Source organism: Chanodichthys erythropterus, chromosome 11, assembly GCF_024489055.1.
Source record: "Chanodichthys erythropterus isolate Z2021 chromosome 11, ASM2448905v1, whole genome shotgun sequence".
NCBI classification, from domain to species: domain Eukaryota; kingdom Metazoa; phylum Chordata; class Actinopteri; order Cypriniformes; family Xenocyprididae; genus Chanodichthys; species Chanodichthys erythropterus.
In genome coordinates, this window is record NC_090231.1 from 16,313,435 (window position 1) to 16,338,029 (window position 24,595).

General features: G+C 36.3%; 1 protein-coding gene and 1 long non-coding RNA gene across 2 annotated transcripts; both read right to left on the reverse strand.

Moving 5' to 3' along the window:
- Nucleotides 1-4,593: 4,593 nt before the first annotated feature.
- htra3b (HtrA serine peptidase 3b) lies at nt 4,594-24,559 on the reverse strand. Its single transcript, XM_067400502.1, has 9 exons — nt 23,852-24,559; nt 13,895-13,994; nt 10,620-10,842; nt 10,316-10,510; nt 8,741-8,773; nt 8,297-8,411; nt 8,153-8,210; nt 7,962-8,057; nt 4,594-5,157 (listed from the first exon to the last, which is right to left on the reverse strand). The coding sequence occupies exons 1-9, from the start codon at nt 24,267-24,269 to the stop codon at nt 4,989-4,991; spliced, it is 1,407 nt and encodes a 468-aa protein (XP_067256603.1). The 5' UTR covers nt 24,270-24,559; the 3' UTR covers nt 4,594-4,988.
- LOC137030286 (uncharacterized) lies at nt 15,776-18,773 on the reverse strand. The gene is made up of 3 exons (XR_010896398.1): nt 18,494-18,773; nt 17,220-17,296; nt 15,776-16,109 (listed from the first exon to the last, which is right to left on the reverse strand). It is a non-coding gene; the product is annotated as an uncharacterized lncRNA (long non-coding RNA).
- Nucleotides 24,560-24,595: the final 36 nt, after the last annotated feature.

Consider the following 24,595-nt stretch of genomic DNA (forward strand, 5'->3'; position numbering starts at 1 on the left):
AAATACAGGAAATAAACTCGCTCACTTGATCTTTTTCTCACAATACTCTTCTACATAATACAGTAAGCTTCAATGAACAATATCAATAGAGAACATACAGTTTACGTTGCTACGAGTGGTTGCTGTAGTGAAACAGAACCATTGGGTGAAGCGGTCATAGCCGTTTTATCAGGAATAAAACAGCTACTGACCAATCAGAATCAAGGACAGGAACTAACCGTTTTATAATATCATATATTATGTTGAAGCATAGGACAGACAAATAACACTGTAATTAGACATCTTGAATGCCTGATTCAAAGTTTTTCCTATTTAAAGATTAGTGTGCAGTGCATTAGCACACTTAACACAGGTGTTATTGTCATCTCATGGTTTTGGGTAAAAATGGGCCATTGTTGTGTGCAAGTGCAGGAACTAGAGAGAGCTCATTATAATGAAGTGGTCTACTTTACAAATGAGTGACGCTGGTTTTCACAGCAATGACAGAAGAACCATTTTGTTTTCCCCTAATACCCTTGCAGTGAACAGATCTAAAAAGAACCTTTTTATTCTTAGTGTAAAAATAACTATTCATCTGAAGAATGTTTTTGCTGCTTTATAGCTAAATCAAAACTTTAATAATTCACAATTTTTGCAGCATCGACACTGAACTGGATTGAATCAGCATTGACTTGAGCCAAATAATTAAATTTATGCCTTTTGCTGCTTAGCTGATTTGAACTAGTTTCATATAATTAATGAAAATTACACATTTATTGAACTGAACTGAGCCAACAATGAACTGACATGAGCTGAACAATGACACTATTATCTTCTGTAGAGATTCTGTAGAGTTTTCATCACTGGTTCTGTTATTTTCCTATTTTTTTTTACTGTGAAGTTGCTTTGTAAGAATTTGTATTGTATAAAGTGCTATATAAATAATGGTGCTTTGATTTGAGGGTTTTCATGGATTTGTCCTATTTTTCACCTTATTCTCAGAACTTGTTGCTATCTTCCTTTGTGCACTCTTTATGTCCCTATCTGCACTATATGTGTGACTGAGAGAATGTGTCTGCATTCCACACATTAACATGAGGTCTCTGGCGATGGACCTGAGCATGTCTCATTGAATTAACATTCCCACACACACACAAATCTAGTACTCAACCCTCCACTAGTTTGTTTTTATTGATGTGGTCGAGTTTAGAGACCAAAGAGTGAACTTAAATGAAACAATATGAAATATGTATCACTGTGAAACATCGATGAGTTTGTTTCGTATTCTATAATCAGCTGTTTCACTTACTAAAAAGTATTATGGTTTTTTCCATGTATACTATGGTAATACCATGCTGTTCTTTGAAGCTATAGATATGATAATTCAGTACTATGGTATATAGTCTTATACATATACCATTACTGTACCATGGCACCACAGCACTTTTAGTAGTCCTAATGGCTGAAAGGCAGTCTCCCTTATAAATAGAAATACTGAAAAATGTAACTAGTTTTGGTCTCAGACCAGCGTTTAGAAGTGATTTTTGTGCGGAAACCACTGGCTGGCATACACTTTAGGAACTATAATTAGCAATTAGCTGCATAGCTTATTATTATTACAGGACACACGCCCTGTTTAACACATCTTTGTTTAATTTATTTTTTTGTGCCATGTCTTTATTTACCCAGCTTGTAGACAGCCAGATCCGTTCTGAGTTGAACCACTTGGGTGTGTTGGCATAGCACTTCAGCCACAACAGCATGCTAATATGCTAAATCCAAACAGAACTAGTCATCTGTCGACCCAATGTCAGGAGTCTATTTATCCTAACTCTTGAAAGACTCAATTCTGATTTCCTACATGATTACAGTACATGTGGTTTGGCCTAAAGGCTGTTCTTTAGCAAGTATGACTTCAGCACAAATGACATATGACATATATTATTTAATATGTTATATACTGTATAGTTGTGCGTTTCTTTGTGTTTTTTTTAAGGGCAAATTAAATCAGCATGTTTGACAACTGCATGAAGAGAAATGTGAAAAGATATCACATTTATTAAGAAAAGAATGTTAAAGGGGTCATGACGTATTTTTTAAAATTATTTTAAAATGTTCTTTGAGATAAACTTATATATATATATATATATATATATATATATATATATATATATATATATATATATTTTTTTTTTTTTTTTTTCTGTCATTTTATTTGCTAAAATTATTTTCAACATTCATTCTGGCCCTCTATCTGAAATGATCAGTTTTAAGGGGTGGCTTGTCAGTAAACTATCACTGTTATGATTGGCTAATGTCACTGCATATGAAGTATACACTATTGCATGTAAGTGTTTTGAAATTATTATCCATATAAAATCCTCACTTACAAAGCATTATGAAATTGTTGTGCTTTGCAATGAAGCTAATGTCAGATCCAATACAGTTGACTGCTTCATCTTTCAACAAAAGTTTCTTTGCAAACTCTCCATTACACTGCCTCTTTTACAAAACAATCTGCAGTCAAATGCTCTGAACAAACATATAATCCTCTTATCCATCCCGAAACACCATTAAAATAAACCAACCACTTGTCCCTGACACTGGGGTCCTTCTAAAGGCTGTACAGAGGTGCAAACTCCATTTGTCCTGTTGTCGGGAGTAGCTCAAGAACGTGGAGTACATCAGAAATATCTGTATGCTGTGACGCTCGCTTCTGGTGTAGACAGTTGTCAGTCAGTGGGTGTGGCCAAATGATGTTATACAATGATTCATTGATGTCTTGTTCGAGAGCCGTGAGGGAACGGCGCGAGGCCGGTGACGCGAGTGTTAATGAGTTTCACCTGGGAGGCGCACCGGCCTTGAGTCCCTCACGGAGGAGCTCCGGGAGCATAAAATAAAGTCCAGGCCTGGTCCTCTCTCATCCTTCACGGTAGTAGCTCCTCCTTTTATGCTCCCGGAGCTCCTCCGTGAGGGACTCAAGGCCGGTGCGCCTCCCAGGTGAAGCTCATTAACACTCGCGTCACCAGCCTCACGCCGTTACCTCACGGCTCTCGCCCGCCCTGGTCGCCACACTTACGTTTCCTTTAAGTTGTATGTGACCTTCCGGAAAAAAAAAAAGGATTTTTTTTATACAAACTGCACACATGACAAGCTTTCCATTTAGAGAGACATTTTCTAAAGCCCCTCATCTCAGAAAACACAAAATTGTAGGTTATTCTTGAAAAATTACAGCAGACAGTGGTGGCAGTCATTTTGCATTTTTTTCCCAAAATACATGTTTAATGCAAATGTGCTTTTGGGTTTTCTATACAACCACTGATGGTGAATTACTGTACAGTTTACTGTGTTTTCAAAATCTCAGTTTTGGTAAAGAGTCAACAATCATATTCAGCTCACAAGTCTTTAGTTGTGTTCCAAATGACATTCACTATGCACTATGTATGTATGCACTCTAATGACTAGTGTATGAATTTTAGAAGGTTATTTTGCTATCCAACATTATAGCCCGATAGCCCACTGTTACCTAAGGAAAGCTGCGACTGTTGATTGCATGAAGTGTCCAACATTCAACACTTAGTTTTTTCTGTTAAATAAGTGCATCGTCCGGGTATTTGATGTGCACTTTTTCTTGTTGTGAACACACTACTACAAAATGGCATAGAATAATGCATAAGTACATAAATTGGGATGCACCTTATATCTTAATGGTTAAATGCACATGTCTTAATGGTGTTCTTCAAAGAGACAGGCTTACTTTAATGAATGGTAAAGCTGTAAAATCATCATACGCAGCTTAAAATATACAGCCGTGTGTCATGTCTGGATTTTGTGATCCACAGGTCCTGTCCTGACTGTGAGAACTGGCGGAAAAAGCTTTGTGTACTGGAAAGTTCTGAAGGGTATTCTGGATCCATGAATTTCCAACCGAAACATCATGAATCAGTAGACCCGATGGACTTCGCCTCTTTTATATTATGTATCTCAAATAACATGATTTAGCTCTTCTGTACATTCGTTTCAACTGACTGCTCTTTCAAATTTCAGCACATAGCCTACTATATCTTCCACCAAGTGATTATTTTCTGAGAAAGTTTTATTTCATAGGTTCAATGTTCATAGATCCAGCTGAAGAGAACCAAAAATAAGAGCATATTTGAAAGCATATTAATCAAGTCATATGACATGCTGTAGAAAAACAGGAACATGAATAGAGCATATACAAACTGATAAACATATTACATGAACAGAAGATGTCTCACTGATCTCTGCATATAAAAAGCACACAACATTTCATTGGAAAAGATGACCATATAAAAATGTCATTCTTCATGACAGTCATTCTACAGAAATTATATAAAATTTATTTTTTAAAAACCCTTGCACAGCAATTGATTTATGCGACTGGTGCTCCAATGAAGTTTCAGCAAGGAATGACATTTTAAGTATCAATAAAATAATCCACAAACTAATCTATTAAATATATATATATATATATATATATATATATATATATATATATATATATATATATATATATATATATATATATATATATATATATATATATATATTCATTATTATTATTTATTTATTATTATGTATGATGTGGTTATTTATGTAAATTTATATTGTTTATTAAATATTCTTATATTTCAATTTTTGGCTTTTGGCTATTTCTGGTACAAAACTTCAAAAATATCACCAGCTTTGTCGTCTTCTACAAAATACAGTACTGCAAGTTTTCATATTTGCCATGAACTAAATCATTCTCCACTTCAATCCTGCTTCAAAGAGAGTGTGTTGTTATGAAATGCTTTTCATATAAAATCTCTTGACAGCCTTGAAATGACTGAGATTGCGAAAGCTCAAGGTTAGATTCTTTTCAGCTTGTAATAGAGGTCCTTGGTGTTTTTCGTAGAAGGATGGTTAGACATTCCTCTGGCCATGATGGCGCATGACTGACATGATGAAAGTTTGATGGCTCACATTCTGAGTAAATGATGACATCACTGCATGATGACGTCAGGCTCAATGTTGAAGAGCAGGTCATCGTTGCCTCTGCGCACCTCCAGCAGTAGAGTCGTGTCTTGGTTGAGCGCTTCCTTCAGGTCGCTGGTGCTCATCAGTGGCTCTCCATTTAACTTAACGATGATGTCACCGTCCCTGATGCCTCCTCTGAAACACATTTGAAGAAATTATACAATTGTCCATTGTATCCTTAAATTTTCATTTGTAAAATGATATCGTACAGTCTGTCTGTCATTATCGCAAAATGCCAGTAGATATGATCAGGACAATATGAAAAAATACATAAATATGAAATAATTTAATATTTTGACCTGTATTTTTACTGCAGTTTTAAAAAGTCCATTACAATATACAAAACACATGGCCAAAGATTCCTCTATCAAGCGGTGTGTTGAACATGCCCACCAAGTTTTGTTCCAATTGGCCTTCGTTAACCTTGTCTAATCGGTGCTCAAAATGTATTGGCCGATGACAGCCATATTTTTCGAGATACGCCAATGTCCTTATATACAATCATGGCTCCTTGGACCAAGACACTGCATGCCAATTTTCAAGTCAATCGGACTAACAGTTTCTTAGCTATAGCTGTTTTCACATTTTTTTTCAGGTTATAGCGCCACCTTGTGTCCAATCGCCTCAATTTTACTGTGACCACAGAATGAGCCCATACACATGTATACCAAGTTTGGTGAAAATAACTCATTCCGTTCAAGAGTTATAGCCATTTTAGTAAAAGTGACCCTGCCTATTTCAAACGTTTTGGCACCCCTTAAAGGGATAGTTCACCCAAAAATGAAAATTTGATGTTTATCTGCTTACCCCCAGGACATCCAAGATGTAGAGGACTTTTTTTCTTCAGTTGAACGCAAATTATGATTTTTAACTGCAACCGCTGCCGTCTGTCAGTCAAATAATAGCAGTGATTGGGAACTTGAACAATAAGAGTCGAAAAAACTTCCATAGACAAATCCAAATTAAACCCTGCGGCTCGTGACGGCACATTGATGACCTAAGACACGAAACAATCGGTTTGTGCGAGAAACCGAACAGTATTTATATCATTTTTTACCTCTAATACACCACTATGTCCAACTTTGTTCAGCTTCCGGCTAGTAAGGTCTGATCGCGCTCTGACAACGGAAGTGATGTCTCGCGCTCATTGAAGTATATGGGCGAGACATCACTTCCGTCTTCAGAACGCGTTTTTTGACCTCACTAACAGGAAGCTGAACGAAGTTGGACATAGTGGTGTATTAGAGGTAAAAATGATATAAATAATGTTCGGTTTCTTGCACAAACCGATCGTTTCGTGTCTTAAGACATTAATGTGTCGTCACGAGCCGCAGGGTTTAATTTGGATTTGTCTAAGCAAGTTTTATTTACTGTTATAGTTGAAGTTCCCATCTACTGCTATTATTTGACTGACAGACGGCAGCGGTTGCAGTTAAAAATCATAATTTGCGTTCGACTGAAGAAAAAAAGTCACCTACATCTTGGATGCCCTGGGGGTAAGCAGATAAACATCAAATTTTCATTACACGAACTATCCCTTTAACGACGAGAATCAAAATTTCAACTTTTTTTTGATAACTACTGATATTCAGAGTCTAGAGAACATTTCTTCACTGGTTTGGTTCCGATCGGGGGAAAACATAGGACTAGTTTTCAAAAGTAGGTTTTGGACAAAATTAAAAATGGCAGACAATTTTTCATGATTGAAATGTAATCGGAGATTGAGACACTTTCAGTGACACTTTTTTTCACTTTATTATAAAAAAACAGGGTTAAAATTTTATATAAGGTATCTTTAAAGGTGATAAAGAGGATCTTTTCGTCGACTGAGAAACCAAAGACTGTTACTGAGTTTTTTAAATGAGTGCATGCGTAAGAACAACCCCCCTCCTTTCGAGGGAGCGCCTCCCAAAACTCGTGCCACGAGTATTGGAACACGAGTGTTTACCACTGGCATTCGCTGTGTCATGTTAGTGGATTCATTATGTCGGACTCACCGCAGGTAACTCATAATCTGCAGTTGTTACTCCTGTCTCCGGACAAAAACATCGTATGCGGTGCCTGTAGAGTCTGGAAAGTTACTGGATCGCTCGTCTCTCACAAGGAACGTCATGGCAGTGATTGACAAGCCAGAGGGCCAACCCGTGCACGTCTCTCACAAGGAATGTCACGGCAGTTATTGACAAGCCAGAGGGCCGATGATTGCGTAAACGATTGGCTGATGTTTTTAAGGCCCTACCTCGTACACAGAGGATGTATATTAATATTATTCCTTTCAGTGCACCTAATAAATAGTGTTTTATCAGTTAGTAAAGACGGTTACAATATTGGAATAATTATAAAACAAAACATCCTCTTTAGCACCTTTAACTACTATGCATTTACGTAAAAAAAAAAAAAACCTTCTTGTGTTCAAAGATGCGATTAATCGATTAATGCAATTAATCGCATCTAACATAAAAGATTGTTTACATAATATGTGTGTGTGTGTGTGTGTGTGTGTGTGTATATATATATATATATATATACACACACACATATATATGTAAACACAAACTTTCATGTTAGATGCGATTAATCGATTTGACATTTGACAGCCCTAGCAGTGTGATATGAAAAACATTAAAGTAGCACCAGATGAGGAGGGGTCTGAAATGGATGACGCCAGATATTTGCAGGAATTAATTCAGCATTCTTATGTCTTTGTTCAAGCTCATCCTAATTTCAGAATATGTATAAGAAATGCTAATGATAATCACTTCTTATTGATTTATTACATAAAACTGTATTATACTGTATTCTGACATTTCTTTTTGATTGTAGTATTCAAAATGCTGTCATCCACAGAGCACAGACATAGATCAAACTTCTTGGCTGGGAGTTCTGAAGCACAACCACAACTGACAGACCACAGATCATCTGGTTTGGCTAATGCTTACTTCTGAGCAGGAGAGTGAGGAACCACTTCATGGACGTAGATCCCACTGCTGACATCAGGGAAATCTGGATTCTGCTGCCTCAGCTCTTCCACGAGACTGGAGAGGACAGACAGAATGTATCACATACACACATGCACAATGACTAAAAAGCAAAGCGGTGTTCATTTACATGCGTAGTGAAGGACACTCACGCTTCTGTGATGGTGAGCATTCGGATTCCAATGAAACGCTTCTTCACTGATCTTGTCTCTGAAACAATATGTAAGTTTTAACATGTTTAATTCAGCAATAATGGATACAACTGCATTCCCTTGAACAAAAGCTGCTCCATGTACCTTTGTTTTGCTTTCCCAATGAATCATTTAAGAATCGAGTGATCCTATCTGAAGGAATGGCAAATGAGATTCCTGCAGCTACCTTCAGTGTGTTGATTCCTATCACCTCTCCATCCTTATAGAAGACAAATTAAGAAGAAAAATCAAATACAATATCAGTATGTTTGTTAAAGGGAGACCTAAAAATGAAAATGCTGTCACAATTTCCTCAAACTCATGATGTACCAAACCAATACAGTATATCTTTGCTTCTGTGGAACACAAATAAATATTAAAATATTTAAATTATATTGAAAAGAGTGGATACTCTTCAAACAATTCATCTTTTGTGCACCATACGATAAGAGAAAAACATGAGGGAGAGTAAATATTGACAGATTTTTTATTTTTGGGTGAGCTATTCCTATAAGTCTACTGTCAGAGGAAACGGTAGGAAATAATTACCAAATTAACGAGTGGTCCACCTGAGTTCCCATACTAAGAACAAAAAAAGAAATTATGTTAATTATTGGTGTTCAAACAATTTTACACATACCTGATCTATATGGGATAAGATCTGTGCCAAATTTACTTAAATATAAGTAACATAAATATAAATAAAAACATAAAATAACGTTAAAATCTCCAAAAACACTCTAAAACTCAGTAAGAATCTACTGACAGTTCAAATAAAATGCATACCTTATCTGTGGGGTTAGATATGTGCCAAAAGTACTGAACATAAATATTCAAGCATTGGACAAAAATTTAAAGGAACACTACACTTTTTTTGAAAATAGGCTCATCTTCCAACTCCCCTAGAGCTAAACAGTTGAGTTTTACCGTTTTCGAATCCATTCAGCCGATCTCCGGTTCTGGCGGTACCACTTTTAGCATATCTTAGCATAGTTCATTGAATCTGATTAGACCGTTAGCATCGCGCTTAAAAATGACCAAAGAGTTTTGATATTTTTCCTATTTAAAACTTAACTCTTCTGTAGTTAAATCGTGTACTAAGACCGACGGAAAATAAAAAGTTGTGATTTTCTAGGCTGATATGGCTAGGAACTATACTCTCATTCAGGCGTAATAATCAAGGAACTTTGCTGCCGTTCCATGGCTGCAGCAGCGCAATGATATTACGCAGCGCCCGTGAGCCCCTGCTTGCACAGGGAACATGCCTTGCAACCATGGAGACGTTTGTGAGAGACGCTGCGTAATATCATTGCACTGCTGCAGCCATGATACGGCAGCAAAGTTCCTTGATTATTACGCCTGAATAAGAGTATAGTTCCTAGCCATATCAGCCTAGAAAATCACAACTTTTTATTTTCCGTCGGTCTTAGTACACGATTTAACTACAGAAGAGTCAAGTTTTAAATAGGAAAAATATCAAAACTCTTTGGTCATTTTTAAGCGCGATGCTAACGGTCTAATCAGATTCAATGAACTATGCTAAGCTATGCTAAAAGTGGTACCGCCAGAACCGGAGATCGGCTGAATGGATTCGTAAACGGTAAAACTCAACTGTTTAACTCTAGGGGAGTTGGAAAATGAGCGAAGTGTTGTGTTGTGAATGAAGTGGAGTGTTCCTTTAAGAAGTAAAAATCTGAGACTTCAGATAAATAGTTTCCACTCCAAAACTCAACGAGAACAAACCGTCAGGACTGCAAGTAAAAACTAAAGAAGAATAAAATTGGTTATAATTACGAAACCTCTAGTAATGCAATCATAAATCTTGATAATCAAAAAGGAAGCAACGTTAACAGAAGATAACTGCCTTTAAAGACTTTGACTTTAATATTTTTTCTGTTTCAAAGGTTTTTTTCTCACAATTTCTATTTTTGTTCAATACTTACGTTATGTTCAATATATTTAACACAGCTCTGATCATAATTTCCATAATATGTACAAATGACTAATAAGCATTACTTGCATGCAACGTGATTTCAGAAATGAATTTCAGAAGTTGTCTAGACTTCTTACACAAAACCCATTAAGACTCTTAACATGCATTATTCTGGTTATTCTGTGTCTTACGTTGATGATGGCGTCAGTCTGGATGTAGTCCATGTCTGAGTCACGGAGACCCAGTTCTTTTCCATCTCTCTGTGCGGTGCTGACAATTCCTGTCGTCACTGTGTTCTGCAGGGCAAACGGGCTGCCGATAGCAACCACAAACTCACCCGGACGCAGGTCCGCAGAGTGACCCAGCAATAAAACAGGCAACTTTTTCTGCCAAAGGGGTTGTAGGAAGTAATTGATTAAACACACTTTGTCTTGTGTATTATAAAGATTGATCTTTGAGTGCTATAAAAAAAAACATTTTGCAGTTTTATCTTACCTGTGGGTTGATTTTGATAGTGGCAATGTCAGACTTCTTGTCAATGTCTTTGATAGTGGCCTCATGCACATCCCCGTCACGCATCTGTACTTTGAGTCGCTGATGACCCGAAACAGGAGTGGTGCTGGACACCACATGGGCATTAGTCACGATCAGTCCAGTCTCTGACATTACAAAACCAGAACCACTGGATAGCGGAACTGTCCGACCAAAGAGAGGGTGGCTATGGGGGAAAAAGTGAACATACAGTATAAGGCATCTGACAAAATTCACACTATTTAGTTTCATTCACTTGCTTCAGAGTAATTCAAAAAAAAATTTTTTTTTTTTTTACATTCATCACCAGACGAGGAATAAAGGTCTTATCTAGGAAAATGATCAGTCATTTTCTAAAAAAAATAAAAATAAATTATTTACGTTTTAACCACAGATACTTGTCTTGATCTAGCTCTCTTCTTCTTCTTCTCTATTTGAATTCTGGCAGTGTAGACACTGCTAAGTGTATTACTGCCCTTCACAGGTCAAAGTTCAACTCAATTGTCATATGCTATATGCTAGTGCAAGATGAGGGTCTATGGTTAAAAACTTTTAATTTTTATAATAATATATATAATTTTTTAATTTTTTTTTTTAGAAAATGACTGATCGTTTTGCTAGATAAGACCCTTATTCCTCGTCTGGTATCGTTTAAAGTCCTTTTGAAGCTGCACTGAAACTGTAATTTTGACCATTTGGGGCCAATTGAAGTCCACTATAAGGAGAAAATCCTGGAATGTTTTCATCAGAAACCTTAATTTCTTTTCAACTGAAGAAAGAAGGACATGGACATCTTGGATGACGTGGAAGTGAGTAAATTATCAGGACATTTTTATTTGAAAGTGGACTAAAGTGCAAACTGAATACAATTTTTTCAGACACTTATGATGTTAATAGCAATTAAATATACATTAAATTTATATGAAATACAGTTAGCTGAACTATATAATGCATTTTTACCCAACAGAGTAGGACTTAAGAACATCTTTATATTTAATTTCATAATTAGTTTGAAATATGATTAAAGTGTACTGCCAAATGTACTGTACTGACAAGAACACTGAACTAAACTATAATTTAATGACATATAATGTCATTATTGTAGCTTGTGTCTGATTGTAGCTTGTGTATATGTATTTAAATATATTTGTAATAAGTACACATTTGTAATTTGTAACCATAGACTGTAAAAAAAAAGTTTGTAACACTTTAAATGTAATATTGAAACACACACTACATCATGTATATGTGTAATCTTTATAACATATTTTACTTTACATGTGCTTTAATATGTTGAAATAAGTAATTCTTTAAAACATGACAAAAGATTAAAACATAATTGTTTAAAATGCACTTTAAAGTAAAATATTTATTTTAAAATTGTTATAAAGTGCACTTTTTAAAATGGTAACTATGTTAAGAAACATATGCATGGAGGTGAAGTATACTTAAAGTATTGGTCAACTTTTAAATAAACTTTCCCTGATAATTTACTCACCCCCATGTTATCCAAGATGTCCATGTCTTTCTTTCTTCAATCAAAAATAAATTAAAGTTTTTGATGAAAACATTCCAGGATGTTTTTCCATATAGTGGACTTCAATGGGCACCAAACAGTTGAAGGTCAAAATTAGTTTCACTGCAGCTTCAAATTGTTCTACACAATCCCAGACGACAAATAATGGTCTTATCTAGAGAAACAATCACTCATTTTCTAAAAAAATAAATACAGTTTTATACATTTTAACCAGAAATGCTTATCTTGAACTAGCCCTCTTCTTCTCTATTAGAATTCCAGCAGTGTAGACACTGCTGAGTGTATTACTGCCCTCCACAGGTCAAAGTTTGAACTAATTGTTATATACTATTGAACTAGCATATTGCATATAAAAATTAGTTCAAACTTTGACCTGAGGAGGGCAGTAATACACTTAGCAGCGTCTACACTGCTGGAATTCTAATAGAGAAGAAGAAGAGAGCTATAGTTCAAGATGAGCATTTCTGGTTAAAATGTAAAAAATTGTATTTATTTTTTAGAAAATGTGCAATGGTTTCTCTAGATAAGACAATTTTTTCTCGTCTGGGATCATGTTGAACAATTTGAAGCTGCAGTGAAACTAATTTTGACCTTCAACTGGTGCCCATTGAAGTCCACTATATGGAAAAACATCCTGGAATGTTTTCATTAAAAACTTAAATTTCTTTTCGACTGAAGAAAGAAAGACATGGACATCTTGGATGACATGGGGCTGAGTAAATTATCAGGAAAAGTTTATTTAAAGGTGGACTAATCCTTTAAGTGGCCTTTTATTTCATTAACTCTTTCCCCACCATACAATTTTTTTTTTAAGTTGCCAGCCACTGCCAGCATTTTTTTTTTTTTTTTTTGGTAATTTTCACAAAACTTTCATGAACCTCAGAATATTTTATTGTATGAATAGCTGAACACGGAATAAGCTATATCAAAAGAAAGACCAGAGTCTCTGCTTAATCTGCTTAAATATGAATAATATTAATATTAATAATAATAATATAATTTGTTTATATTAATATAATATAATATAATTTTGTAATATTAATTTGTTTAATGTTTGGTGACTGCGTTATTTTACATGTGCATAAGCAATGCTTTTATCACATGTTTCTGCTTCTTTTTTGCCTGTGTTTTGATCCAGGCAGATATTCTGTACTCTTTCAGAAGATGCGTAACAGCGCCCCCTACAGTATAACAGCGAAAATATGGATTGCCCGAAAATTCAGTCAATGGCGGGAAGCGTTGTCATAAATGACATAAAATTCTGTCAATGGCAGGGAAAGAGTTAATATTATATTATCTACAAGTACAGTTTTTGAAAAATATGCATTTAATATTTGAAGTACACTTCAAGTGTTCATACAATGCAATAAAACACACTTCTTTTTCACAAGGGTTTAATGTATTTCAAAACATTAATCACCACAAAATGTATCTTTCAATAAATTACTAGGTAAGATAATAAAAAAAATATGGGCCTATATAAAACATTTGTTTACCCAATTTCTCCACGCCACACTTTCTGACATCATTCACAAATGAATAGCCTTGGCAAGCAGTAGAGCATATGTTGAGCTTAACTACAGACAGCAGTGACCCTCACACAGCTGTGTTTGCCAAACACCTTCCTCACTTCCCCACAGTTTTAAAGCACTGTACAGACAGCTACCACACCATGAAAGTGTTTGCAAGTGTTTGGGCTTACTTTAGGAACAGCTCAATGTGCACCACAGCAGGGGCGATCTTCTCCACCACGTCAGCAATGAAGTTGAATTTGTACCTCGGGCTGTTGGGGTGTGTGGGACCTATACTAGCAGAAAGAATTGCTCGTGTTAATAATCCCACTATGATTTGAGCGAAACCAGCCCTAAAAGACAGCTACTGTCTTTTTTTAGTCTCAAATAGCCTTTCTGGCTAAAGAGGGCATAGCAGGCATGCAGTGTTTAAATTCTTTCCTGCAGATTCAGATGGCATACAGTGATGATAGCTGGAGAAAGTCTTTTCAAACACAGGAAATGTTCCTCTATAACTGGGTCTATAATCACTAGGTGGTTTTTATCCTTATGCATGCTTGAGTTGTGTTGGGTGTGCAGTATGCGTATGAAAGAGTTTGGAGAGAGAAAGAAGAAAGTGTGTTCAAAGTTATAGTAATTAGGGCATGTTATTTTCTGCAAACATCAGGGTGGTTTTTCCCTTGACTGCTGTTTCCTCTTGGCCTTGTTGGCACAGCCATCATTCCTTTGTGTGCACACCCTTATTGTCCTACTAACCTAACATTAGTCATTAATGAATTAAGACTCTTTAAAACCTTGTTTAGTACTGCAGGACTTTAAATACACTTACATTGTACTTAGCTTTGATCACTGCCTCTGTTAATTAATAATTGTTTTGTTAATTAAAGTTTTGTCTAGGCTGTAATTAAGAGTTGTTGCAAGCCCCAGAAATGTGTTAAATACATACAGTGAACAGCATAAATGAGTACACCCCCTCTGGAACTTCTGAAAGTCAACAATTACTCAATTATTTAGAAGACATGTTAGGGTTCTTTAGAGATATACCCCCGGTTGTTTTGTCTCAAGATGCACACCAGTAATGTTTTATTTCTATTGAAAGTTTATAAAAGCTACTTAAATGCCCTAATTGAAATAAGGCCTAATCCTGGCTTATGCTAAGCCCTGTCTGTGAAACAAGGCCATAATGTTCCAGCAAGTCTGCTTAATCAATTACCAAAGAAGCATGTCAAATTTATTCAGGAAAATAAGATTTTCTTATCAAGGTGATAAAATGTTGTGTAGAAAAAATGAGTACACAGCACACTCCTAAATGTTACTAAATAAAACGAAACAAAATTTTTCTGGTGTAAGTTTAAGGCAATGTTTGATCAACAGGTAAGTATGTTGAACCAAAACATTTAAAGAGAAGTAATTTCTTGACAATTAAAAGTGTTATATAGCCCACTGAATCATTCTCAGACTTAATGCTGACAATAATGGAAGCACTTGGGAGAGAACTGTCAGGAGACTTATTTCTTAGCACAAAAGAGGACAGAGGATTACCAAATCATTGTTTTAAGTGTGAAAATATAGCAAATGTAACACAGAAATTCAAAAACAATGGACTTGTGACAAGGCCCCTGAAATAATCAGGCCTTCATTTTAAGCTTTCATTTAGTGATGAGGGATTTTTTTGCTAGACAAAGAATAGGAGAAATACCAAGCGAGTGTCTCAGAGCCAGCAAAAGCTATGAAAAGAGTGACTGTTTATCTCACAAAGTAAGATGCAGCTTGCAGAAATGACATGCGTGGTTGTTGTTCTCACTGGAACTACACACTAAAAACTCCTGGGTCAAAAATAACCCATAATGGGTTATTTTTGACCCAAATCCTGGGTTAAAAAGGGACCAACTAATTTCTGGGTTATTTCAACCCAGAAAAATGGGTTATTCTTTTTGACCCAACTTCTGGGTTAAATACCTGACCCAAATTTTGGGTTAAAATAACCCAAAATTGTAGTTAATATAACCCAACTTTTGGGTCAAAAGAACAACCCCAATATCTGGGTTGAAATATCCCAGAAATTAGTAGGTCCCTTTTTAACCAAAGGTCAAAGGTCAAAAATAACCTAACTTGGGTTACTATGCCAGTATGCCTTATTTCAGAAAATAAAACTTCAGAAACTTACACACTTCAAGCACTTTTACATTTTTATTGCATTAAATTAAATTAAACTCTACACACTTGGACCTATTTATCTTAGGTCACACTGTAATAACATTAGACATTAGAAAAAATAGAAAAATAAACAACTCATTTTCTCTCAAACATTTGACAACATTCAATAACTGGATTGAACTTGAGGGACAAGATTTTTGATAGTGTCCTCATCTAAGAGAAGAAATGCCTCCTCATCTATGTCTTCACCTGAAAGACAGAAAACAAGACAACATGAGTATTGTTAATAAGTCGAGACAATTGTGAACCACTCACCAGACACTCTTTGATTATCAAGCTAATAAATAATCACTCTTAAGGAATGCTGTTGGTTTTTTTTTTTTGTTTTGTTTAAAAAAAAAAAAAAAAAAACGTGGCCCAATTTGCTAGTTAACTAATGTGGTTCTTTTGCAGCATTACCCATTTTGTGTGAATGACAGTCTATACTGTCCATCTTTTCTTTCATTAACAAGTGTAATAATGACATTAATGCAAAGGTGAATATCTGGCCCATTATTATGCATAACAGCTTAAAGACAAGGCACAAGTATCTTTTAACTATAAGGGTTATTATAGAGATGCATTCCCCACTGTCAAAGAAGTTGTGACTGTCACAAAATCTTACACTGACACATTTAAGCCATATTCAAGAAAAATATTTAGGTATAGAGAGATGATATGAGGGCAGTTAAAGGGATAGTTCACCCAAAAATGAAAATTTGATGTTTATCTGCTTACCCCCAGGGCATCCAAGATGTAGGTGACTTTGTTTCTTCAGTAGAACACAAATGATGATTTTTAACTCCAACCGTTGCAGTCTGTCAGTCTTATAATGCGAATGAATGGTAACACAATTTATAAGAGTCAAAAAATATGCTTAGACAAATCCAAATTAAACCCTGCGGCTTGTGACGACACATTGATGTCCTATGACACGAAACGATCGGTTTGTGCGAGAAACCGAACAGTATTTATATAATTTTTTACCTCTAAAACACCACTATGTCCAACTGCGTTCAGCAATCGCTTAGGTTTCTCACACAAACCGATCGTTTCTTGTCTTAGGACATCAATGTGTCGTCACGCGCCGCAGGGTTCAGTTTGAATTTGTCTAAGCATATTTTTTGACTCTTATAAATTGTGTTACCATTCACTCGCATTATAAGACTGACAGACTGCAACGGTTGGAGTTGAAAATCATCATTTGTGTTCGACTGAAGAAACAAAGTCACCTACATCTTGGATGCCCTGGGGGTAAGCAGATAAACATCATATTTTCATTTTTGGGTGAATTATCCCTTAAAAGAGTAAAACGCTCACCTCTAAAATTCTCTATCAGCCCAGACATCCGCCACTCAGTTAGCTTATCAGCGACAAAGCTGTCCATTTATAATGACCTGAAGAAAACATAGCAATAGAGGTTAGCAACAATTTGAAGACTTGAAACGCTTCTTTAACTCTCACTACTTAAGACAGTAGGGCACTGTATAATATGATAAGCACAGCGCAGCTGGTTAACATAACTATTGTGTAGCCTCGTCGCTCTAGCCGCGGCTAAAGGGGGTCGCACACCGGAAGAGAAGCGTATTTAAAATTCAAACACATTATTCTCTATGAGTGTACACACACCGGCGGCGCCATTCGGCGTCTGTCCGCGGCGCCCAGCAACGGTTCGGGACCTTGTTCAAAATCCTGCAGCGCCACAGAGCGCCATGTACATCGATTTATATTAAATTTACACTTATTTGTCTCAAATCGTCGTTAATGTATATACTGACTTCACCATGTGCTGCAATATAAATTTAGTTTTACATTAATTTACAGAAATCAGCTGCTTGAATGAAAATTGCTGATGTTATTGGATTTTCAGGTGATATTCTCAATTCATTCAGTTAACGGACGCTCTGAGGTAAAGTGTTCAGACTGCAGACTCAGCAACGGTTGTATTTAATTATACAGTACAATCATAACATACTACTGACATTATCTTAATTTCATAATGTCCTAAAACATAACAATATTGCTGGCCATAAACTGAGAAAGTACGCGATACCTTGAGTTGTCCTAGACGCGGCGCAGCGCGGCGCTTCTCGTCCGGTGTTCGACCCCCTTAACGCGGCATGAAGTCGCCACTAGCTGCACTGTGCTTATCGTATTATTACCAGTATTATAACAATGAGATAAGTACAGCACAGTTTATGAAAAATAGAATTTAAAGACCGTGTAAAGAGAATTCAGTCATTTTCTTCTAAACACATTAAATAGATCATACGTTTCTCGATGTGTAAAAAGCACAACCATTTTGACACCTAATTTCATGAACTTATCGTTATTTTTAATCATTCAAATTTGGCTGGGTGGTTAATAACACTTTCTTATTTAGTCTGACAAACTCAAAACACATATTTATTTTGACTTTACACGGACTTTAAACTAGTTAGATGTTGTCGCGATATCCGTGGGCGGCTACGTGCTAACCACAGAATTACCACGGTAAGCCATGGTCATTTTTTCAACAGATGGTGCTAAACTAGCAACGGGGACATGGACACAGAAAAGTTTACGTTACATTGACACTGAAAATACTTGCTTACCTTGAACACGCGATGAAGTTGCACCGAAGAAGCCCAGGCCAAAACGGATCGAGTGCGTTCAAGTTCAAGTGACGGTTGTTTCAAACGACTGTTGTGAGAAAATTCCAGAACAACAGCGAGGGCGGGGGGAAGGGGCGTTAACCCAGAACATGGGTTACTCTTTGAAAAATAACCCAGAAACCTAAACAACCCAGGAATTGGGTCAAAATATTAGCCCTATAACCCAGAAAATGGTTACTCTCTGAAAAAATAACCCATAATTTTAACCCAACACAAATAACCCAGAAAATGGGTTAAAGAAATAACCCAGGAGTTTTTAGAGTGTACTGTAGCCAAAGCACAGTAAAGTCAGTTAGCCATTTCCAAAGCCCATATTTACAAAATATAGATTCTGGGAATCAATACTCTGGTCTCATGAGACCAAATCAATCATTTTGGATCTAACAGCATCCAAAATGTTATGGTGTTGTTAGAGGAGGAGTACAGTGAGAAGTGCCTGGTTCCCACAGTAAAGTTCAGTGGTAGTAAAGCTCTTAAATAGAGATGTACTGTATGAGTGCTGAAGGTGTGAAGGAGTTATGCTTTATCAATGCTGTCATGAATTCTCACACCACTGTGTAATTTAATACACAAACTTGAAACAGAAAATGTTACCCTTTCCTCATTCCCTGCATTGCTGGGCATTTTTTCAACATGACAATGAGGATATGCATTCTCCCAAGGTGAAAAACCTTCTGTGGACATGTATTGCACTCAATCTTAACACTCTTGAGCACCTGTGGGGGATTCTGTAGAGACGAGTTGAGCAACAATCCCCATTAAAGATCAGGGCATTTAAGGAGCTCATCATCCAGGAGTTAAACAGGGCAGATGTGACAATTTGTCATGAACTTGTACACTCCGTGCCAAGAAGGGTCAGAGCAGTATATTGACATACTGGAGGACATATGATGGAGGACATACTAAGTGCTAGAATATTATACATTTGTTGAATAAATCTAGGGTGTACTCATTTCTGCAAGCCTTAATTTTAACAAAATTGGCTAATTTACTTATTCTATGGCTATTAATGACACATGTTTCTTAGTTTTTATTCTGTATATGATTATTACATTTTAGTTTTGCCATCTTTCCATGAATTGTATTAGTGATCATAGAGAAAATACATCTTTTGTATTTGTTTAGAGGGGGTGTACTCATTTATGCTGTGCACTGTTAATAATAATGGAAAATTACTCAAAATGTACGAAGGCTGCATTTATTTGATCAAAAATACAATGAAAACAGTAATAACATCTTTTTTACTTTAATATTTTTACTGTTTTATTATTTTAAAATGTAATTTATTCCTGTGATAGCAAAGCTGTATTTTCATCAGCCATTACTCCAGTCTAGTGTCACATGATCCCTCAGAAATCATTTTAATATGCTGATTTGGTGCTCAAGAAACATTTCTTAATATTATCAATGTTGAAACCTATGGAAGCTTTTTTCCACCACTGAATAAAAAAGGTAATTGCAGCTTTTTATCTCATAAGTTTGACCTTTTTTTTTTCACAATTGTGAGTTTACATCTCACAGTTCTGAGAGAAAAAGTCTGAACTGCGAGAAAAATGTCAGAATTGCGAAGTTATATTGCAATTCTGACTTTATTTCTCAGAATTTTGACTTTATATCTCACAGTTCTGACTGTAACTCGCAAAGTCAGTCTTTTTTCCTCAGAACTGGACTTTATAACTCGCAATTGCATGTTTATATCTCAGAATTGCGAGATATAAACTTGCAATTGCAAGAAAAAGTCAGAATTGTGAGATATAAACTCACAATTGTGAGTTATAAAATAAGAATTGCATGATAAAGTCGCAATTCGATAAATAAAGTACGAATTGTGAGATATAAACTCGCAATTGTGATTTATAAAGTCCAATTCTAAAGAAAAGTCATAATTATCTTTTTTATTCAGCGGTGGAAACAAGCTTCCATAGTAAACGGTTGTGCTACTTAATATTTAATTCTTTTGTAAAATTGTAAATCACTTGTTTGATCAATTTAATACATCTTACTGGCCCCCAAACTTTTGAATGGAAGTGTATAAATGTCTAAAGCTATTTTGTCCAAATAACTGCAATATACAGTATGTTTTAAAGCTTTATTCCTGGCTTTCCGGATGAAAGTATTTAAGATTTATAATTTTATGAGCTGTGAGAAACTAAAAGAAGCATGCAATAAAATAACACTCAACTGCTAATCATTAATCAAATGCAACACCCCATATAAAAGCACATTCCAGTATGGCTGCATCACGGAGCTGTGACCTCTAAGATTTCAGGAGGACTGCCAAGTAAGTCAGCTTCCACTGGCAACGTGTGCAGATACATTTAGACAATTACATATAATATTAAAAAACGCCACTCAACCCAAAGCGAGCCAGGCATAAACCAAAGATGAATGTCTCAATAGTTTCCTCATTCATTTTTTCCAGTCTGAAATGGTGAAGAGACGAGACATCAGAAGAGCAGCTGATCACACAATGTGGTGGAAAGCTGCTGGGCAGCATCTGTTTCTAAGGCACTGGGTTACTTAATACAATGATTGCAAGGGTTAGTGTTTTATTTTGAGGTTTTAGACTTATTAGCCTAAATTGTATAGAATGATAGACTATAATTTATGTGACTTTTACTGCTGTAATGATTTGCTGCTCTCCAAATAGGCATTTCTGCGGATTCTTTTGCTTAAAGTTTTGCTGCTTGCCTCACTACTGAGTAATTCACCAAATATATACACTATAGTGGCCAGTGGCATTACAGTAACTAATGGGTGTATGATTGCTACCAGCTTGACTCCTTTAAATCTGGTTTTGCTGAATTATTGTAGTGTTTATGGAGTTAACAGACCTAAAAAGCTGACCAGGTCATCTGATACACATAATCTCACCCCATAAGTAGACCTTTAATTCAGTTCTAGACTGATAATGTGTCTCCAGAGATGTGGTACCATTTCCAATAGGTGACTCCTCCCTCTTCCTGTCACAATAGAGATAATGTTTTACTGCTGATCTGAAAGCAGTTTGATATTTCCTTTTAGTGATAAAGGAAAGGGTGTTGGTATTGAGGTCCAAAATCAGAGAAAAAGGGCAACCTCCTCTGAGAAGCGCAGAGGAAACCATGCCTAGTCTACAGAGCACAAAACAGCTCTATTTCTGATTTTGCAGCTGCATTTTGCACGTCAAGTTGGAGGTCACAGTCCCATTGTTCCAAATACATGATGGATCATCTGATTATCAGTGAATTTTTGATATGTGATTGTCGCTAGTGGAGCTCAGTGGAGTATCTTCTGAATGCAGGAATTATGAGACTCGTAAAACACAGTGCACTCAATCATGTTGTTGCTACAGGAGATACTGGCTGCACATCTGTGAAATCCTTAAAGTGTTTACCAAATTTCCCCCCAGAATTAAAGGGTTAGTTCACCCAAAAATGAAAATTCTCATTTATTACTCACCATCATGTCGTTTCACACCTGTAAGACCTTTGTTAATCTTTGGAACACAACTTAAGATATTTTAGTTGAAATCCGATAGCTCCGTGAGGCCTCCATAGGGAGCAATGTCACTTCCTCTGTCAAGATTCATAAAGGTACTAAAAACATATTTAAATCGGTTCATGTGAGTACAGTGGCTCAATGTTAATATTATAAAGCGACGAGAATACTTTTGGTGCGGCAAAAAAACAAAATAACGACTTATTTAGTGATGACCGATTTCAAAACACTACTTCAGAAAGCATCGGAGCATAAATGAATCAGTGTGTCGAATCATGAATCGGATCGCGGGTCAAACCGCCAAACTGCTGAAATCACATGATTTCGGTGCTCCGAACTGCAGATTCGATACACAGATTCACTGTGCTCCGATGCTTCCTGAAGCATTGTTTTGAAATCGGTCATCACTAAATAAGTCGTTATTTTGTTTTTTTTGCCGCACCAAAAGTATTCTCGTCGCTTTATAATATTAATATTGAACCACTGTACTCACATGAACCGATTTAAATATGTTTTTAGTACCTTTATGGATCTTGAGAGAGGAAGTGTCATTGCTCCCTATGGAGGCCTCACGGAGCCATCGGATTTCATCAGAAATATCTTAATTTGTGTTCCGAAGATTAATGAAGGTCTTATGGGTGTGAAACGACATGAGGGTGAGTAATAAATGACAGAATTTTCATTTTCGGGTGAACTAACCCTTTAAGGGAAAATGCACTGACAGTATCGGATGAGAATAAAAACTGAAACGAATTGATCGGAATAATGAAACTATTGTCTTCTGTAAATCTGCTAACTTTGCAACAGTGACACAGTTTTTGAACTGAACTGTATCAACATTGAACTAAAGTGAGCTGAATAATGACACTGTTGTCTTCTGTAGAGCTGCTTGCAGCTAAAATTTATGAATAACTTTATAATTAATGAATCTTGCAACATTAATAGTAGAATATTGCATGGCTGGTAAATACTCTCAACCAATCAGATTAGGGAACCAGAACCAACTGTTGTATAAACTCTGTTATTTTCTTGTTTATTTCTATTAGTGGCTTTTTCATTTTTATATAAAAAAAAGTATAATGATATGTATTACAACGTAAACATGGTTTACGAGGACACTTCCTGTATCCTTGTAAATCAAATACCATAAAAAAATTATTAACTAAGTTTTTTTGAAACTCAAAAAATGCCAAAAAGAATTCTGTGATGGCATGATTTAGGGGTAGAGTTAGTGTAAGGTGATATACAGTTTGTACAGTAAAAAAGAACATTACATCTATGGAGTGTGTGTGTGTGTGTGTGTGTGTGTGTGTGTGTGTGTGTGTGTGTGTGTGTGTGTGTGTGTGTGTGTGTGTGTGTGTGTGTGTGTGTGTGTGTGTGTGTGTGTGTGTGTGTGTGTTAGGCCTACATCTCATATTTTTTTACCACAATACCATTATTACAAGTACTGTACCACTACCACAATCATTAAATAAACAATTAAATAAGTAAATGCAAAAAAATGCTGGGTTGTTTGAACCCAAATTCGGGTCATATATGACGTTGGGTTAAAAATTCAATTAAAAAATGGTCCATATTTGGGTTTAAAAACCCCAGGATTTTTTAGAGTGTAAAAATGTGATACCTGTATTAATTTATTATTAATGGAGAATGTGGAGACTGTAGTTAAATCCCTTTTAATCATTACATTTTCAGCATAAATAAAGGCAAATTTTGATATACATTAAATATATAAAAATATTTTTAAATAGGCATAAATACATATTTTGATATATGTTAAATATAATGCCTTCCTCTTGCAATACACAAATGACTTACCTTGATTGCTTTCACAGGGTCCTTTGTGCGCGTTGGTGACCGCGGGCAGACCCTGCTGCAGTGCTTTCCTGCTCACGGCCTTCAGCTGGCAGATGTTACCGTACGTGTTCCCGTCACTGCCACACACTTTACTACTGTACCTACACTGACACACCCCTTTGGATAGTCTCTTTCCAGACGGGTGCTTGCACTCCAGACCGTCCCCGCAGGGCAGATCGTCCTTGCGGCCGCACGGCTCGCCCTCTCCCTGCGCGCACACCAGACAGCAGTTACAGCGGTCCGGCACATACCCGCTCGGACAGCTCGGGCTCGGACACTTGCTCACATCACAGCGCTCCGGACACTTGAGTTTAGAAGTATCTGCGACAGTATTTTTGATGTAAAGAAAAACTACCGTAACAAACAGAATGACCTGCATTTTGGGGGGTTTAAATGAAGCCGAATTAATTCTCAGACAGCCCTCTGGAGATCACCATTACGCATCAGATTTCCACTGCAAAAGCGAGTTTCAGATGAGATGTGTGCGTTCCTGTAGGCTCAGTTAAAATACCAGTGTGGTTGTCCTAGAAAGAGGAATTTTTCTTATCCAATCTGATCTCTTGGTGCGCGCAAATGCCGCTGATTTCACGTGCAACTGATTAAAGCCGTGTGTGTGAAGTCTCTCGATGTATGTGCTTCTACATCTGCCGACCATCTCAACATCCTCGACTGAACTGAAGTCTGCTTTTCTCTTCTCTCTAGAGG

Excerpts from the sequence above, each read along its gene's own strand:
- htra3b (XM_067400502.1), bottom strand. The coding sequence starts at position 24,269 with ATGCAGGTCATTCTGTTTGTTACGGTAGTTTTTCTTTACATCAAAAAT. Across the intron at positions 10,843-13,894 it reads CACATTGAGCTGTTCCTAAA|CCACCCTCTCTTTGGTCGGA; the intron begins GTAAGCCCAAAC and ends TTTCCCCCATAG. Across the intron at positions 10,511-10,619 it reads CTATCAAAATCAACCCACAG|AAAAAGTTGCCTGTTTTATT; the intron begins GTAAGATAAAAC and ends CCCCTTTGGCAG.